Genomic DNA, 18,128 nt, shown 5'->3' on the forward strand with positions numbered 1-18,128 from the left:
TGATTTAAAACTGGAAGGCGGCCATTATGTTAGGCACACAATCAGGATTTTTGCAGATTTATAACAGGAGCACTAAATGATTCCCATCTTAGGTAAGGATGTATAATGATACATTATCACACGCTTTACATATTAAAATAAGAAACAAAGGGGGGGAATGTAGTATTGCTGCTTTAATTTACCCATTTTATTTTCAATCTAGGTATATAGGCTGTCATAACTTAACCCATATGTAACAATTTTAGAAAACATTCTTCAAATTCTGTACATTAATATGATGATCCCTGGGTAATTAATCACCTCCGTTAACTCATTACCGTATTCATTCAGAAAAGAATTACAAAAATTCGCAATTTGCAAGTTTTCATTTACTCTTACTACATAAAATGTATATAAATATAAAGTGGTAAAATTGATTATTCTAATAAGCTCCCAAAATATTATCTAGTTCTATGGTTGAAGTATGCAGACATATTTTATATCACCAAATCATAAAACCATCTTTTTTCATTGTAATTGTAAAGTGGTATACACAAAATCTAATAAAAAATAGTGAATTATTCCACGCTCAGATATTTCTGGTTCTTAGGTATTGCTCAATATGAAATATATATTTTTCTAACAATCTTAATAAAAAAGGTACAAAAATACCATGCTACATAAAACCTACACCAAATTACTGCTGGATAGTTGTATGACAAGAGTATACACAAAGTGCACAAATAAATGATCAAATTCAAGCGATAAAAATCAATTTAATAAGAGGTCAAAAGACCATACACTTAATAAAATGCAATTAGATAAAATACGTCACAGCCCCTCTCCAAAACGGGGTATACAATCCCTCCTTATAACACATACACAACAAACATAAATGCACAGACTAAATAGTCATAAGTTCAGCCAAACTGGCAATAAACACCTTAATGCAGTGAAACACAGTGACTAAACATGAGATCGCACTGAGGGGAACAGGTACTGACCAAGAGTGAACGAGCGGGTAACCGTTTGCTGGCGCTGATCAGTCCAGACAGGTCCAACAGGTCACCGGATCAAGGGAATCCAAACATCCTGGTCAGTCCTCCACAGTATATTTTGCTTCAGCACACTCTGCTCCGCTTGTAGTATCGACCTACGCGTTTCGTCAGTTAAGACTTCTTCAAGAGGCATGTTTGGATTCCCTTGATCCAGTGACCTTTTGGACGGCCACCATAATGTTCTTCTGGGAGAAGAGGTTCTTTTTTGGACTATCCACCATTCCATGACCCAGGGTGGTGCCTCTGCTTACACTTGTAATCTGCTTGTGAGTGTTACTGTTTTTATTACTATGTTCTCATAAAGCAATCTGCACTATCCACTGTGTCCTCTCCTCTCTTGTTTGGGAGTTTCCTGCCCATCCTGCTGATGATCTATAACCTGAGTTAGTTACTCCTAATAACTGAAAGGTGTGTGTTACTCACATAAAATGTGAGTAAGACTACTATTATTTAATATTGGGATTTTTTCTATTTTTACTCTGTTGCACTATTGTGTATTTTTCTCTCCTTTTTTAATATATACCTACCTGACTACGAGTGCGCTCAGTGATGCCTTCATCACCACTGTGGTTCAGAAGCAGCACCCATTGCAGGAGAGTACATACTTACCTTCTCTGTATTTATTTATTTATCCTTTATCGATATACTACGGTATTTGCGCTCGGTACTTTTGCTCTCATATAGATCATAAATATGTAAAAATATATATATATATATATATATCATACCACTTAACCGCTTTTTAAACCCTCTGTATTAGAAATAGTTATTAGCAAGATGCGGGAGAACAGTTTGAAAGCATCTCATGACTTGAGATAGGCAAAAAAAATTGGTGGATTTGGATCCACAGCAGATCGGTCAGTTCCTTTGGTCTGTGGATTTCAGCGGATCAATCTCAAAAGTTGCGATTCGCGTTTTGCGGATTTTTTTATTATTGTCACCAATATACTCCGCAGATTCCGCAACCCGTGGACGGATTTGCAGAATCCAATCTGCGGATTAAGCAATCCGTTGGCAGATTCTTAAGATTCTTAAGAATACGCCAACAGATTGCTGAATCTGCGGATTGGATTCTACAAATGCATCAACGGATTGTATCCAATGGTGGATTTTGATGAATCCGCGCAGATTAAAACCGGCCAAATCCGTTCGCGGATTTTCCACCGCAAAACAAATTATTGGTGGAAAATGCAAGAAAATCTCTGAAACGAATTTGGGCAGATTGGCCAATCTCTACTCATGACCTCTTTGTATCTTGATATTTTTTTTATGTTGAAGATGTTCAATTCATAGTTGGCTGTTTTGGGCAAACAGTACTGCATTTTTATCAGTTACATGTCGTTAATGTGGGAAGAGTTAAAGAGGAAGGAACATTTAATTTACAAAGTTATTATGACCAGTGGCGGATTTAACATTTTACCGCCCATACGCTCACATTGACAGCGGTGGCAGCCGCCTCTCCTGCAGTGTCATGACTTTATGACTTTGTCATGGCAACGCACCATTTGACGTTGGATTGCCATGACAACACAACGCTGGAGGAGGAGGGCTGCTCCGTAGAAGGTAAGACACTCTCAACACACACAAAAAATGCAAAACAAAAACATTTGCCGCTGTAGCCTAGTCAGCCTTGAAGGAAATCCGCCGCTGATTATTACCCACTTTAGTTTCCAGCTCTAAATCAAGAAACTTGTCCTGTTCTGCATGTTCGTGAAAAGTAAGAAGAACGCACAACAGCACACCGTACCAGTAAAGGGGAAAAAACATATGCTACAAGAAAATCACTTCTTTACCATCTGCGAATGGCACATCTGATTTTAATACATAACATAAATGGATAATATTTGTTATAAAATGGAGGCAAGGAAACTGTAATAAATTGTTGTGTAATCCTTCAATTGCATATAAGTAATGCTCTGTCACAGGAGGCAGAGGAGGAGCAAAGGTTTAAAGTCAAATAATGAGTATTAGATTAAGATGTAGAAAGTGAAAGCGTGGGGTATGTACAATTCTTTTTCGCATCAGAAGAGTCAAATATTCTGAATACAAGTGACTTTCTGTGGCTCACTGTATAAGCCCTAGAGAGTACAATTGCATGGTAATTGCCCAAACACTACTATTTACTTGAAAGGGGAGATTTAGGCTTATTATTGTGTGATCTGCTGCTTCTGACAGAAAAAGCACCATATTTTGTTTAAAAGGTGGTATCCAGCTTAAAAGTAAATCTGTAAACCTACCCAATATTTTGATTAAAGGGAAGTAATGGGTCATGGGATCAAATCCCATTTCATTAAACAGATGTAAAAGTGTAAATACTGCAAGTAAATGCTCAGTATCTGCAGCCTTGTTGGTCCTGGATAACTGCAGATTGGTTATTGTTTAAATGGACCTATATGGGCGCTCTCTATAGCTATAGTTTGTATAGTGGCGGCCGAGCTGAGTCTACAGCGGCCGCCACCGCGATGTGGGGGAAATGTGCGGGCAGACGGCCGCTTGTTGTGGCTTTTCCCTGGCGCGTGCCGCGCGTCACTGTGGCGCCGGTCACACGTGCCAGGGTTCCCCGGCATCCCCGAAGGCTGCAAAGGAAGCAGGGGTAAGGGGGAAGCTGCGCAAAGCTGCGTGAAGCAGAGGAGCAGCCAGGGGGAGTAGCCAGGGGGTCGGAAGGGGAGGGGAACAGCATTCTAATTTTGCACGCGGGGAGGGGAAGATGCGGCTGGCGCGCGGTCAAGTTTGGCACCAGCCGGGCGCCAGCCGAAAAAAGCCCCGGACAATTACGGGCAAATGTTAGACTCAGATGTGCCGCAGCAGTACATGTACACAAAGACCTTGCAAGCCATTTTATCAAATGTACTGCAACTAACTTGGCTTTGCGAATTAATAGTACAACACCTTGGTCAAGAATTATGTGGTTAAAATAGAGAAATAAGACAGACTCATGTAAAAAGAAAGTAAACCAATCCAGCAACAATACATTATGTGCAACTGAGACTTCCAACTCCTCACAATACACAACTGTGTATTAGAAAATGTAACGGAGACTACGAATGTGATTCCTATTTCTTTAGTTCTAGATTTAAGGGAATAAAGAAAAAGCTTTATCCTAAAACCAATGTTTTATTTAGCTTGCCATTTATCTTAACTTAGTATGAGAAATGATCCTTTGCATGTATGCTATTACCTCATTTTTCTTTTACTTCACTTTTCTTACAGTCTGGTAAAATTGTACTTCATTCCCATAAACAGACGGATACAATATAATAACTATGTCCTTAAACATAATCCCACACTATTCGGATTCTAGCTTTGCAACTCAATAGTTTACAGTGATGTATTTATAAATTGAACACCCGAGGATAGATCCACTTTTATATCATTATATATGAAAACATTCCTACAACATATGTGCACTTTGACTTCTCTGTGGCCAGTCCCCACTGACTTTTTTGCTTTCATGAATATTGAAAAGACTGAAGAGTTATAGTTTCTTTCTCTAACAATCCTATATAGACACATTTAACATCTTCATTGTCCTCTTTTTCCCTTTCTATCCACCTTCTCTTCCTTCATTATCAAACACAGCAAGGACAGGACACAACAAGGATATTCAGATTAGGTAATGGAAGAGCAGATATTAACTCTCTTAATTCTCACCTCTTACTCCAATTCAGGGTCAGCTTCTTTTTCCTAATGACTACAGTTATCCAAGTCAATATTAACACTAAATGAATGTATCCAGTTCCTGACTGTGACAAAGGTCCCCTTTTGCATGAATTGCTTTTCTCAGAATCCTATTCTGGATAGTTCCAGACATGTTTTAGATTTTTTTAGTTACTACCGAGACTGTTGTTTTCTTCACTCAGGATTCTAAAGGTGATTTTGACATGAAACAGGGCTGTGTAGAATGGATAATGAAAATTCTTTACATTCAGCGTTTCCCTTCTTCCAGATACAATCAGCCTGTTCCAACTTCAGTTCCCACCTGTGTTTATACAGGTGGAACAGTGTTTAGGAATCTTCACCCAGCTACAAACCGACATGTCCAAAAAAACTTCCGTTCTGTACTAGGTCGATCCCATGAGTCTGATGCTAAATGATCCATAGCCTTTGTCACACAATACACCTTCTTGTGCACATCACCCTTTTTGAGCCAGATGCTTTTAAATTAAAATGCCTTGTGTTAAAATCCATCAGTATGACAATTCATAACACCCTATGGGTAAGTGTCACGGTACAAGGTTTACAAGACTACACAGGATTGCCAAACACCAGGCATAACGTAGGAATTAAATAAACAAGAGTTTATTTTGGCAAGAGCCAACAGGGTACAACACAAATGGAGGTCTGAGCAACAACTCACCAAGAATGGGGATCACAGGGGCACTGCCAAAGCTAGTTTACCCTGGATGCCATATTGATCGTCCACTCCTAGATATCCCAGTGTCAAGGGATGGCTGCCCCAGGTCCACACAGTTAACAATATCGTTGGTCTCTAGGCACCGAGACCAACCATGAACAACTGTGAATCCCTGATTGGTGTCGGCTTGTATACTTTCCCGGCCTCCATTTGGCACAATGCAAAACCCAGTGCCGACCAATCAGCTGTGACCTTTCCTCCGCTAAGCCACTCAGGAGCAATGGGGACATTTGGAATGGACCAATCAGGGCAATGTGTGGAGCCAGTGCCTAAGGAGAGAGGTTCTTGGGAGTGTGGAAAAATGTAACTGACCTATGTGAGCCAAGCTGACAGGGCTAGGACCCAAGTCCCGATTCCCTATTTTAGCTCGATTCCTCCCATAAGGGTAGATACCTAGATGAGAGGATAATGCTTCACTTTTGGAGTGTACATTCTCCCAACAGGTGGGATCGCCATTCCCCATCTCACCATTGTCCACAAGCACTGCACTTGGCCCCACACAAAGGTTTTCCTCTTAATCATTTTGTGCCTGATACTAGCCATTGTTCCTAGCCCAGGCACACAATTAAATACACGGAAATACAACATACAGTATAACATATCTTGGTTTAACGATTACTAGGGCTGGCACCAATTCTCCAGGCCTGAGATAGCCAGTTAAAACTGGGTCGCCATTTAGACTATTAGGGGTTAGCAATCGGGCTTAATCTTTATTTGTACCATGCCACGCTGCCCCATCGTCACAGTAATAATTACATAACTTGTGTTGGGAGTTATGCAACTCTTTCCCCTAGTGTGTTATCAATTGTCAGATACTGATGGATTTTAACACGTCATTAAATATTGATTTTTTCACATAAAAGTACCTAATTCCACGAGGTTGGTGTGCTGTGTGGAACAGTGCTACTTACTCCTTTACTTTTTATTTACTCCTGTCTAACTAGTATCAGAATTAAATGATATAGATTTTTACCCTGGTGTTAATCTCACCTGAAATGACCACAAGAGAGAGGGTGACAGTCACATCGTTTGTGTTGTGCTGTTATGCATGCTGTGTCATACAGATGGAGTCACCAGTATCGGATCACTTGCCTAGGTAAAAACTAAGGCATCTCACAGTAAATGCTTCAACATGCCTCAACATTTCTGTGAGATTCCTAATGGCCCATCAGATTAACAAAGCAGGGGTCCCTGCAGGACCCCCCGCTGTGTTAATCCGATGGGCCATTAGAAATCTCACAGAAATGTTGAGGCATTTACAGTGAGATTGACCCAGATTTTCCAAGGCTAGTGATCTAATACTGGTGGTTGCATCTGTATCTGCATGCAATAATGCATCTATCCTTAACAATTAGAAATGTATGGTTTATGTATATGTACAGTAGTTGATTGGTAAATGGTGATACTGTAGATTAGGTAATCAACTAATTAAGAACATCACATTTGCATTGCAATAGGCCTGCACAATTTACAAAAGGCTTAGGCCAGGTCCCCAGTGGCCGCTGCGGCGCACGCTATGGCGTGCGTGCCACACACCACAGCACAGCCCTCTATGGCGCAGGCCACAGTGGCTGTGTGTGTGGGGGCGCGCAATGCGCTGGGCCGCGTACGCTGGCAGGGAAGACAAGAATTTTCTCTTCCCGCGCCGCAACTCGATCACGTGGTCGGCGCTCACCAATGGAAGGGCAGATATGCCCTGTCTTGGCCCCGCACTCCCCTACAGACCACCGATCGCGGCTTTAAACTGTGGACGCACCACCAGGTCGCCAGGCGCGCATGCTGCAGCCTTACAGCGTGACCCTATAGCACATGAAACCACAAGGGATATTTATCAAGGAAGAAAAAGCTATGCATTGATAGGTCCCATAAAGTATTTTTGCTTGTATCTGCCCCATACACCGTACATAACAAACGTACTAAAGGAAGGGGGAGAGCGTGAGCTCTGGCTGTACAAGCACTTGTTGAACACACAGAGGTGTCACACAAAAGGGAGTCGCCTGATGAATTGAAAACCCTCCCAACTTTCAGCTCACCATGTTTACATACTAACTTTAAAAGATATTTTAAAATTCCTCTATAGATGAGGCAGGCATTATTAGGGGGCAATGTGCGACATCACACAATTTTTATGCACAATGTTGTTACCGGCGGCCCAATTGGTTTAAATGGAGCCTCTGTAAATCTCGCTTCAAACATTCCTCCAGATCTGGGTAAAAAAGGCACAAATCCTCCTCGATGAAATCCCTTAATTAAACATGTCATTGGAATTAGTCCTGGGATGGATTGCGCCTTTAATAAAAAAAGAGTGCAAGTTACGTTAAGAAGGAGTTGGCCATAAGTTAGGGCGATAGAGGCATTCTCATGAGAACTACTTCTGTGCTAATTGCATCAAGTATTTGGTTCTCTGGGGGAAAGTTATCAAGAAAAAGGACTGAAATGTGGATGGAATAAACACAGATTGTTTTACATGAGAATGGCTGATTATCTACAATTCTGGTTAAATCTCCTATTTTTGCAGTAGCGCGATGTACCAGTGGAATTTGTACAGTATTTTGTTAGTGCGCCTTTTTTTTCCATTAAAGGTGAAGTCACTAAAATTCTCCTTCTCAAACCACAGTCAACATGATTAATCAAATGTTTATTAAAATAATGCATTACAAAGAAAACAAATGCATACTTGTGTTAGTAAACAGCACCGAGATCTTTTTCATAGTGGCAAATTATACAGTACTTTCATTCACTGTAAACTGCTATAAACAGAAATTAGGGACTGCGTCAATTGTATTTCTTTGATCTAGTGCAGTGATTCCCAACCCCAGCCCTCAAGAACACCCAACAGGTCAGGTTTTAAGGATAGCCCTGCTTCAGCACAGGTGGTTCAGTCAAAATCCCTGTGCCACTGATTGAGGCACCTGTGCTGAAACAGGGATATCCTTAAAACCTGGTCTGTTGGCGGTTTTTAAGTACTGGAGTTATGAACCACTGATCTGGTGTCTACCTCCCCAGAGAATATATTTATGCTCAGCCATGTCAAATACTAATTGATATGAATGACTTGTTAATGATTTGGTAAGATGGTCATGTGACTGTTTTGTTTGTATTTTCCATTGACTCACATTAGGATGGAAATATCCATCCTAATCTATTTACTGATATGCACTGTTGAAATTACTAGATTTGACAAGCAACAAAAATAAGGTAGTACAGTTCTTGTGCTTATATATGAATGCAATATATTTTATACACACTAGAAATAAGGCAGTGAAGACAGATGTATTATTAATATTTTTTTTTTATGTAGTGCTGCTCCACCCCCCCCCCCCCTCCCCGTCTGGGAGATCTGGCCTTGGCTAACAGTGTAATGGAGCTTTATACCTGTTAGGCTCCAGTAAATGCTGAGGGTCCGCGATGGTATGGGGAGACAGGACAGGCTTTTGGGATGTCATCAGGCTGTGTTCTTCTTTGTCTGGTGCAATGCCTCCATTCACAGCAGGCTGCAGCGTGGCTGGAGACAGTCCCCACTGTGAAAGTCATACTGCATACACCTACCCAATAGACTGTAGACTCAGGCAGGGGTATATGAAACAGGATCCTCTTTATGGCAAATAGCATCCACTGTAGATGGTATTACTGCGAATGCATTATATTCTAGCACAGTTCCCAGGCCTCCGGATGGTGCCTGACCTCTTCTCAGAATTGAGGCCTCACAAGCCTGCTTGTTATTCACTTCAGCCCCCCTGAGGGGGCTGAGGGAATGTCGCACTCCCTTGAGGGAGAGATTTGGACACACTCTATTTTGGCATGCCTCCTCCCTAGCTCAGGAGACCCCCTGCTCCCACACACTGTTAATAAAAATTATGTTAAAGCAGCTTTGTTACCTTAGCGGATATCCGCTAAGACAATGAAAGTTTTAAGGCACAATAGTAGCTTTATTGAGGGCAGAGTGGGTGATTGAATCCTCAATTTGTCCCCGCGGGTGTCTGTGGACCTTCGGGTGGTCCCCACGGGTGTCCGTGGGCCTCCAGGGGCACGTGGGTGGTCCCTGTGGGTGTCTGGGGATCGTCTGGTGGTCCCGGTGGGTGTCCAGGGGTCCTCGGGTTTTCCCCGTGGGTGTCTGGGGGTCCTCGGGATGTCCCCATGGGTGTCCGGGTGGTCCCAGTGGGTCCACGCCGGCCTGCAGTACCAATCCTGTTGTTAAAAAAAAAAAAATATGGCATACATTTCAATAAATACACAACCCCCCCACCCCACCAAACACATACAGTACAGTAATGGGCAAAATAACTATTATCCAGATATTTGCCATTATTAAATCAAACAATTTTGTCTCCAGATATACCAAATGAAGAATGAGTAGCATTGCTCACAATCACTAGCATGACAACTGGGGGAAATTGTGTTAATCAATTCCTATATTTAAAAGAAATTGCTTTTCTCTTTGAGACCTTAACTCAGGAGTGGTCAACTCCAGTCCTCAGGAGCCACCAACAGGTCAGGCTTTAAGGATAACCCTGTTTCAGCACAGGTGGTGCAGTCGAAGACTGAGCCACTGATTGAGCCACCGGTGGTGAAGCAGGAATAGCCTTAAAACCTTCCTGGCCTGTTGGTGGATCCTGAGGACTGGAGTCCCATTCCCCCCCACCCCCCCGTGTTCCCCCCCCCCAGCACACACACCTTAAACCCTTCCCTGCCAAAGTGGAGCGTTGCTTGTTGTATGGTAGTGAAGAGATTGATGCACAGTAGATTACACTGGAGGCAGGGAGAGAGTAGGGTTATATGTCAGACTCGCCAATCTCCACAAATACAGATTTTGCCTCTAAATTGATGCTGGTGAAATTATTTGAAGTATGCTTTTTTAGCACTCTTTTTCCCCCTCTGTCACAAAGTTATTTGGGCACGTTCCTTTGCAGCTATAGAATGGGTTAAGGATTTTCTTATTGAGTTGATGCCTTAGGTTCTGTATAAACATAACTATAAATATAGGATGAGTTGATAGAATTGAAGGAAGGTTAATGGGCATACAGTATGTTTTTTTTTCAACCTAATTTACTATGCAACTGTCTCTTGCTGCATTTCGTTTAGCTCTTTAATGCAGGGCCGCCAACAGGGGGGGTCTGCTGGGGTTGGCGTCCTGGGCCCCTTGAGTCAGGGGGCCCGGCCACCCGGCCCCCTGCCTGTCCGTGCCCGTTCTTTTTTTTTTAATATAAAAAAAAATGCCGGCGATCCCCTTGATTAATACATTTTTCACAATTAATATGGACTCTAATCTATGGAATGAGAAAGCTAACATCTCTCATGCACCCAATGGCAACACTTACTGTTGGCCGGAGTCATCAAAGCAGGATCTAGGCTATCACAGCCTAATCGCCGATACCTGGTATTAAAGTCAATGGCACATATTGCCGATTCGGGCACCATAGCATAGACCGCGTTTTTGATGACTCTCGGCCTTAGTTTTTAAGGTCGTCGTTTAACATGTTTCTGTAACCATTTCTTTTAAAGTAGTCGAGCATGAAAACATATTAACATTTGTGTGATCATATGCTGTGTTCTTTTTGCTAAAAACTTCGCTAACGACCTTGAAATAGGTTGTGGGTTATTGCTGAAGGACAGGAACGTTTGCTAGTAGCAAACATTACTTCCACTCAATGACACAATATAGGATTAATGTATTTTGAGGCAGTGCTTAAATGGTTTGGGCGCTCATTCCATAAGCGTCCAAGCGCCTGATCGCACTGCGAACAGCCAACAACTCCCACTGACTTGAATGGGAGCAGAGAGAATCTGCGCTTAAGTCCTATTCTACTTTAAAATACACATTTCTATACTTTCTACGAAGATACTTTCCTTTACTGTTTAAGCTGCTGCACTCAAAAAATACAGTATGTGCATCTAAAGCTGTGCATTTTGCAGTTCCCCTGTAATAAATTATGTTTATTTTAAATTATTTTTTTATCAGAGTACAAAGTAAAAAAATAAATAAAAGAAATCTATATTTTAAGAGTACTTTGTGTTGCTCTGCTTTCCGTAAAAAAATAATCGGGCACTTTTGTTATGAACAATCAAATATTTATCTAAAGAAAGCAAACCTATAAAATGAAATTAAAGAAACCATTGTCAAACCTTTAAACAAGGGAGATAGTAAACATCTCACAGTGACTTCATTTGCATCAGTTTATTGGGTCTTAATTGTAAATTTTTTCATTTTTTATTTGTAATATGGACTCAACACAGAATGATATAATATATATATATATATATCTCTAATATATGCTATATAACTCTGAGTGCTGTTTTATAATGACAAAACAACATCACAATTTAAAATAGCAATTACATATTATACAACATATGATTATACTTACTTTTTTTCTTTCTTTCCTTTTTTTTTTTTTGTTTTTTTTTTGCTGTTTTAGGTACAGAGCCAATTACTGACCCTGGATTTTATGGTACATATAAAGTATTCTTCTCTATTTTTGATTTGGGTACGGGAGTGAGATAAAATACATAATAAAATCACCAAAAAACAAACAAACTAGTCATAGGAAGGATGAACTGTTGCACTCACTTTGTAACATCAATTGAACCAAAATCAATGGACAGAATTATTGGACATTATTGTATTTTACATCCGAATAGATATAAATATTGCAAAAGACGCACCATAAATGTAAGTCTATGTGTTGCTATGTGGAAAGTTCAATACATTTGTATAACTATCATTTGTTTTCACAAATGCAATGCTGAGTGTGCAGGAGGTTACTGTTACTGTCTACCTGAGCATAGAGCTCCAAGTTCTACTTCTTCGGGATTAGAACCTGCACAGAGGGGGAGATGCTGTTACTGTTAACATCTGTCCTCTTCAGTTAGTTGGCTTAGGCTATTCAAGGAATTGGTGGTAACAGCCATTGGGGTCTATGTACTAATTATACTATAGATTATAATAATAATGTTGTACATCTGGGGCAAATTGTAAGGCAGAGAGGTTTCCACGCCCCCTGACCTGGCAGACCTTTTGTTTCAAGGGAGATATACCAAAAAAAATGAAAATGCACAGAGGCGCAGAATATGCTCCACCCCAATCTAATATGCTCACCATATAACCCTAACACCTCTTATTGACACTCTCCAAATTTCAAGACGGCCCACATGATACATTGATGCAAAGAGATGCAAGATGAAAATGACTTTGTGCCAGATTGGCTCCAAGATTGCTTGGATATATACTGTGTCATACCTGTATTTACTTATTATGTAGAGAAGAGAATGCTAAAACTCGTCTTCTGATGATTACATTTCATGATTACAAACGGCAAACTGGATAGAAGTAATAGACAAAACATTAAATTGAACTGTACTCCACAGCTGCTGTTACACTTTGAGTGAGTTTAACAGTTAATCTTTCAAAATATTTCACCCATTCAATATTGTGTTTGAGAAGCCTACAAAGTACAGATGTGCTACATTTTCGATGACGTTTGGGAACCAGGCAAAATTTGCCCTTTTTTTCACAAAGCGAATAAAATGTTTGCGGAAATCTGCAATCTTTGCAAAAAAAAAAAAAAACATTTGCCAAGCATTTAAAAATTATATTTGCCAAGCATTAAAAGTCAATTAAAAAGGTCACATGAGCCTAAATTCAGCCATTTTCACAAAATCTTACTAAAAGTGGCAAAATCCTATTGGAATTTACAAAATATTTGAGTACCATTACGTTTTGTGAAAGTTTGGGAAAAACGCAAAGTTTAAGAGAAATTTGCAACAAATCTTGCCCAGCACATTTGAAGACAATTCACAAATCTGTACTACAAAGCATAGCACCGCAATGTACTATAGATTTTCTTGAATGGATTTATCGATGATTGATAATGAAAGTTTTTGAAGTCATAGCATTTATATGAAAGGACTACTCATGACAAATATTTAATCTTCTAGTACATTTCACTTTTGTGACATGCCATATTGTAAGGAATTTCTCACTTATAATGTAGTTGTTTGTAAACATAGCATTCATTTTACAGAGGGGCGCATATGCTTTAGACTTATGCTGCATGTACTTCTATATGTACCTTCTCTAGATTTTTCTGGACTACTTTAAAGTAGAGATGGCTCGAACCAGTCCAAATCCGTTTCCTGACATCTCCCGACGTTTCCATGCATAATCCGTTCTGTGGGGCAAAATCCACCGACAGATTGCTACAGTTTCAATCCGCGTGGTTAATCCAAAACCGCCATTGGATTAAACCCGCTGGCGAATTGTAAAAATCTGCATTCGGATTGCTTAATCCATGGATCGGGTTCTTAAAACCCATCAGTGTATTGCTGAATCTGCAGAATGTATTGTTAATAATAACAGAAAATCTGCAAAAAAGCGAATCACCGTTATTTTTTTCCGATTGATCCGTGGAAATCCGCGGACCTAAGGGATCGACTGATCTGCGGCGTATTCAAATCCGCCCCCACAAATCACCCATCTCTACTTTTAAGATAGCGTACAGAAGCCAACAATTCATTTTGGCGAATAGTATACTCTGAAAGAGCTTGTTCTTGTGTCGCAATGAATACTGTAGGTGCACCTCATTGTAGCCGAACATAAACATTCCTGCCCATTTTATTCATGTTAATCAATGGCGTTTACCGTAAGAGAAGTATATGAAGTTAGAATTGGTACATTTCCTATTTGTAACTATGAAATATGCCCCTTTGTATAAATGTTGCAGTTGATGCCATGTTGATGATGTCGTCATCATGCAGTGATGTCATAATGTCAGATTATTGCTCGCAGATTTTTCCTACATTCAGATTGACCCATTCTGAAAAATATTTTAAGAAAAGAACATCTGCAAGCATTTACCTATACATAATGTAGATACTGACATGTTAATCAAACGTAGGATTCAAATGGAACTGAGCACATATGCTAAAGAACAAAAAAAATGAGACAAAAAGCTGAGATGCTTTGACAAAGCCCTTTGTAAAACAATCAATTATTTTTTTTTTCATTTGGAAGAATATTTAATCCATTCGGTGCTGCAAGGGAATGCAATACATCCCAGCACTGGATACATTTATTTATACTGCACTTAAAGACCCTTATTCTATAAAGTGTGATACCGCCGATCCGAAACCCTATTGACCTAAATAAGGCCAGGTTGGGGCACTTTAAAGAATAAGGGCCAAAGAGTTGAATACGGTAGTACAGTAAGTATCTGTATTGATCTGATTGCTCAATTTAACATTGGAACATGCTGTTTCAGAGCTTCTGATGCACGCTCTCCAAGATGAATTTTATGCAGAGCAATCAACATCCTTCTGTTATTCTTTCCACCCATCAAAGCATAAGGATAAGGTAGTTAAAAAAAGAAACAGCCACCCTCTGACATATTTTAAGAATAGCACAGGTTGTATTAAAACATACGACAGTTAACCAAGTACTGTCTTTGCATGAATACAAAGGAATGTATTAATGATCAGTGGCATGAATAGTAGTGTTGCATGTTCTAATCAGTGCGGCAGGACAGAAGAGCAATTACATATGGCAATAATTAATCATGACAGATGTAGAAATGGGTTTTGTAACTATATTTCACTAAGGGAGCCGTTATGCAGTCCTATGGCTTACATATCATGATAATAATTCATATAAGTTCAAATGCAGAATATCCTTACCATATCAATTCTTATTCCCCTATTGTCAAGTTGCAGATGTGTACAGTAATACAGTAGCAGAAATGCATCAAAATAAATGTTTGTTAAGAATATACAGTATTCTAGCTTTGGAGGGTTAAACAACTATATTACTATACCTTTGAATGTTTATTTTATATCGGAATGGTATTTTGAAGTTATTCTTACACCAAGTCATACATTGGCTTGTCATGGGTCTTCCAGTTACCACTGGCACATTACCTGCAGCTATTGAACCGCTCATTAGAGTAACATAAACTCCATGGCAGTATATGGTCTACAACCGGGAGAGTTTTATACCTTTATAATATCTACCATGGTCTTTCTGCTTATTTTGTTATATTTTTGTAAGCGTTTAAATGTACTTTGTTCATAAAACGAATAGCAGTGAGACTTTATTTAGGCCAAATGACTCATATTGAATATTTTCAGCAAATACTAATAGGCAAGATGACAAAAACTATGCATTGGTTCTTCAAATCACTTTATTGAACCTTAAATGTCTGCTTTCTGTCACATACAGAACTTTGCAAGCAATCCTCTGGCACAGATTTTTCCCATGGCCAAGCTAGTTAAACATACCTTCCCTGGTATAATATGTATGAATAATATATAATAAATAGAAAAAATCAAATATGTTACATTATTACATTTGGGATTTGTCAACTGTCATATGTGATTACTCTTTAACAATTCCTCCCTTTACATTTTGTTCTGACTTGACTTATACATTGTATATAGAGCATGTACTGTATGCAAACATACTGGGGTTATGTATCAAGCGTCACCAAATAGTACACATCTCAAAAACTAACATTTAATGTATCATGTGAAAGATGCATCAAAACACGAAGGTGCTTTGTGTCAATTTAAGTTGCTCTGTTTTCATGTGTATCAGTGAGCAATTTTGGAAGTTATTACAGTATATATAGCTAGTGGAGGAGTCACTTGATGCACATATGATAATGGTTTGCATCAATGTCTTCCTTTTATTGTATTATTAAACATAACACATACTGTATTAGTTGGTGTTAAACTGACTGTGCAAGGAGCCTGCACCTAACCCACTAAATCTGGTTAAATCTGACACCGGTGCTGACGAGAACAATATTGAATAATTGCCTGATTGCATGGTATTACTCCTTATTAGAGACAATATTCTTGATGCATAGCCCCAGCTTCTTTCTTTTATGAATGTTTAGCGTCATTTGAATAATAATATTATTAGCGATAATTATTACACTAGAATGAACCATTTAAAAAAAAAAAAGCTGAAATACTAAAATGTGAAAAATTGCTGTGTAGTGGTTTAATTACTGTATGCTTTTGTTTTTTTGTTAAGATTATTCTGAGACCACTTCAACTGATGTTGGGGGACCTACGGATAATGGAAATGGAGTCACTTCAACAGATGTTTCAAATGAAGGGAATGAGGACAGCATAACTGTAAGTGTATCACACGTTTCTCTGCATGGACACCTCCTCCTAAATGGTTGTAGACAAAAAGATGCAAAACTTCAGTTGTTGATGAGTATTACGCTAAACATTTTATGTCAAAGGAACAAATCTGCTTTCTGCATGGCCAGTCTGGAGAATTGCTGGATAGATTCAACTATTGTAAAATCCCTGATTTGTATGCTTCTATACTGTAGTTAATGGCTTAACTACCTTACTGTGTCAGTTACTCAATTCCTGACAACAATAAATAATTGATATGTAGCGCAGCCACTATTTGCTGAGCTGTACATCTTCTAATGACCCGGGCACAATGAATCTCTGCAATCGACATTCAAAACCTAACTGAGAAGATAATGCAGCAGTTGTTATTCATAACAAGGGAACAGCAATGTGCATGCAGCTTTGAATTTTGGGAATGTACAGTATATATTGTCAAGTGTAATCCTGCTCAGTAACGTTAATACCCAAGGACCCCAAGATAATTGATGGCTCAAAGGGATACGTTGGAAAAATGATGGATGAAAGATAGAAATTATAGAAATTATCCCTTTTACTTGCACTCAATAAAATCTATATTTTATTAGTTTTAACATAAAAGGAAAATGAAGCTATAAACAGTTAGTTGAACCAGTGAAGACAATGAAGTCCTAAAAAGAGGCTGATAACCAAGTGTCAGTAAGTACAGTATAAATACTGTGAGAGGGTATGGAGAAAATATCCCTTAAGAAGAGAGCTGGAGTTAATCATTCAATGGCTTGCTGATTGAACCTAAGTAAAGTATATCTTATATCCACCCTCTATCTCATTATTAAGCATTAAAGTGGTTGGTAATTATTTCTTATATTCTGTGTGTTGCTGTGAATGTTCTCAGTTAACATATACAGTACTACATGGAATATTGGCCATTTACGGAATATTCAAAATGTCAAGGGGTTGAGGTCGCCTGAGGATAGGATTGAAGTTCAGAAAGTATCAGCCTCACTTCACTGCAAAATGAGTAAGTGACACCAACCCTGTTAGCTTAAAATATAATTGCTATTGGTTGGGCAGGTTGAAGGGTTGTACCTGTAAATCCGAAATTCATGAACTTCAAAGTTCATTCAGAAGTTATGGTCAAACTTCAGAATGACCTTTCAGCCAAAAGCTGTGAACGGCTCATCCTCAGATTTTTTTTTGTTCACATCCTACTCGATTTACTCAATAAGAAATGCACAACATATGTTTAACCTGTTCAACTGCTACTTCTTAAAAGAAAGGCACGTGACACGCTGTTTCAAAGTAATATATATATATTTGTAAAGAGTGGAAATATATTGATGAATGGGGAGTTATTTAAAATAAAAATATACACAACTATATTTCAGTCTGTAGGTCAGTTGAACAACTTGTAAACAGTGTGTCAGTACAATTGTGTTTGTTTCAGGTGTATGTTGTGGTGGGCATTGCAGCATTAGTTTGCACTGGTCTGGTGATAATGCTGATCATCTTAAAGTTTGGAAGGCACTCCAAGTTTGGGTTGAAAGGTAAGATAC

General features: G+C 39.2%; 1 protein-coding gene across 6 annotated transcripts in view; it reads left to right on the forward strand.

The window, feature by feature from the left end:
* The window catches only part of NTRK2 (neurotrophic receptor tyrosine kinase 2), a 290,024-nt gene that overhangs the window by 54,952 nt on the left and 216,944 nt on the right, over positions 1-18,128 (forward strand). For 4 of the 6 annotated variants that reach the window (XM_075598957.1, XM_075598964.1, XM_075598975.1 and 1 more), the window contains exons 10-12: positions 11,868-11,900; positions 16,481-16,584; positions 18,020-18,119. In XM_075598957.1, coding sequence (XP_075455072.1) covers positions 11,868-11,900; positions 16,481-16,584; positions 18,020-18,119 — 237 coding nt within the window. The remainder of the gene's footprint in view (positions 1-11,867; positions 11,901-16,480; positions 16,585-18,019; positions 18,120-18,128) is intronic. The other 2 variants (XM_075598969.1, XM_075598971.1) reach the window with 1 other exon arrangement.

This window comes from Ascaphus truei, chromosome 1, assembly GCF_040206685.1.
Source record: "Ascaphus truei isolate aAscTru1 chromosome 1, aAscTru1.hap1, whole genome shotgun sequence".
Lineage (NCBI taxonomy): Eukaryota > Metazoa > Chordata > Amphibia > Anura > Ascaphidae > Ascaphus > Ascaphus truei.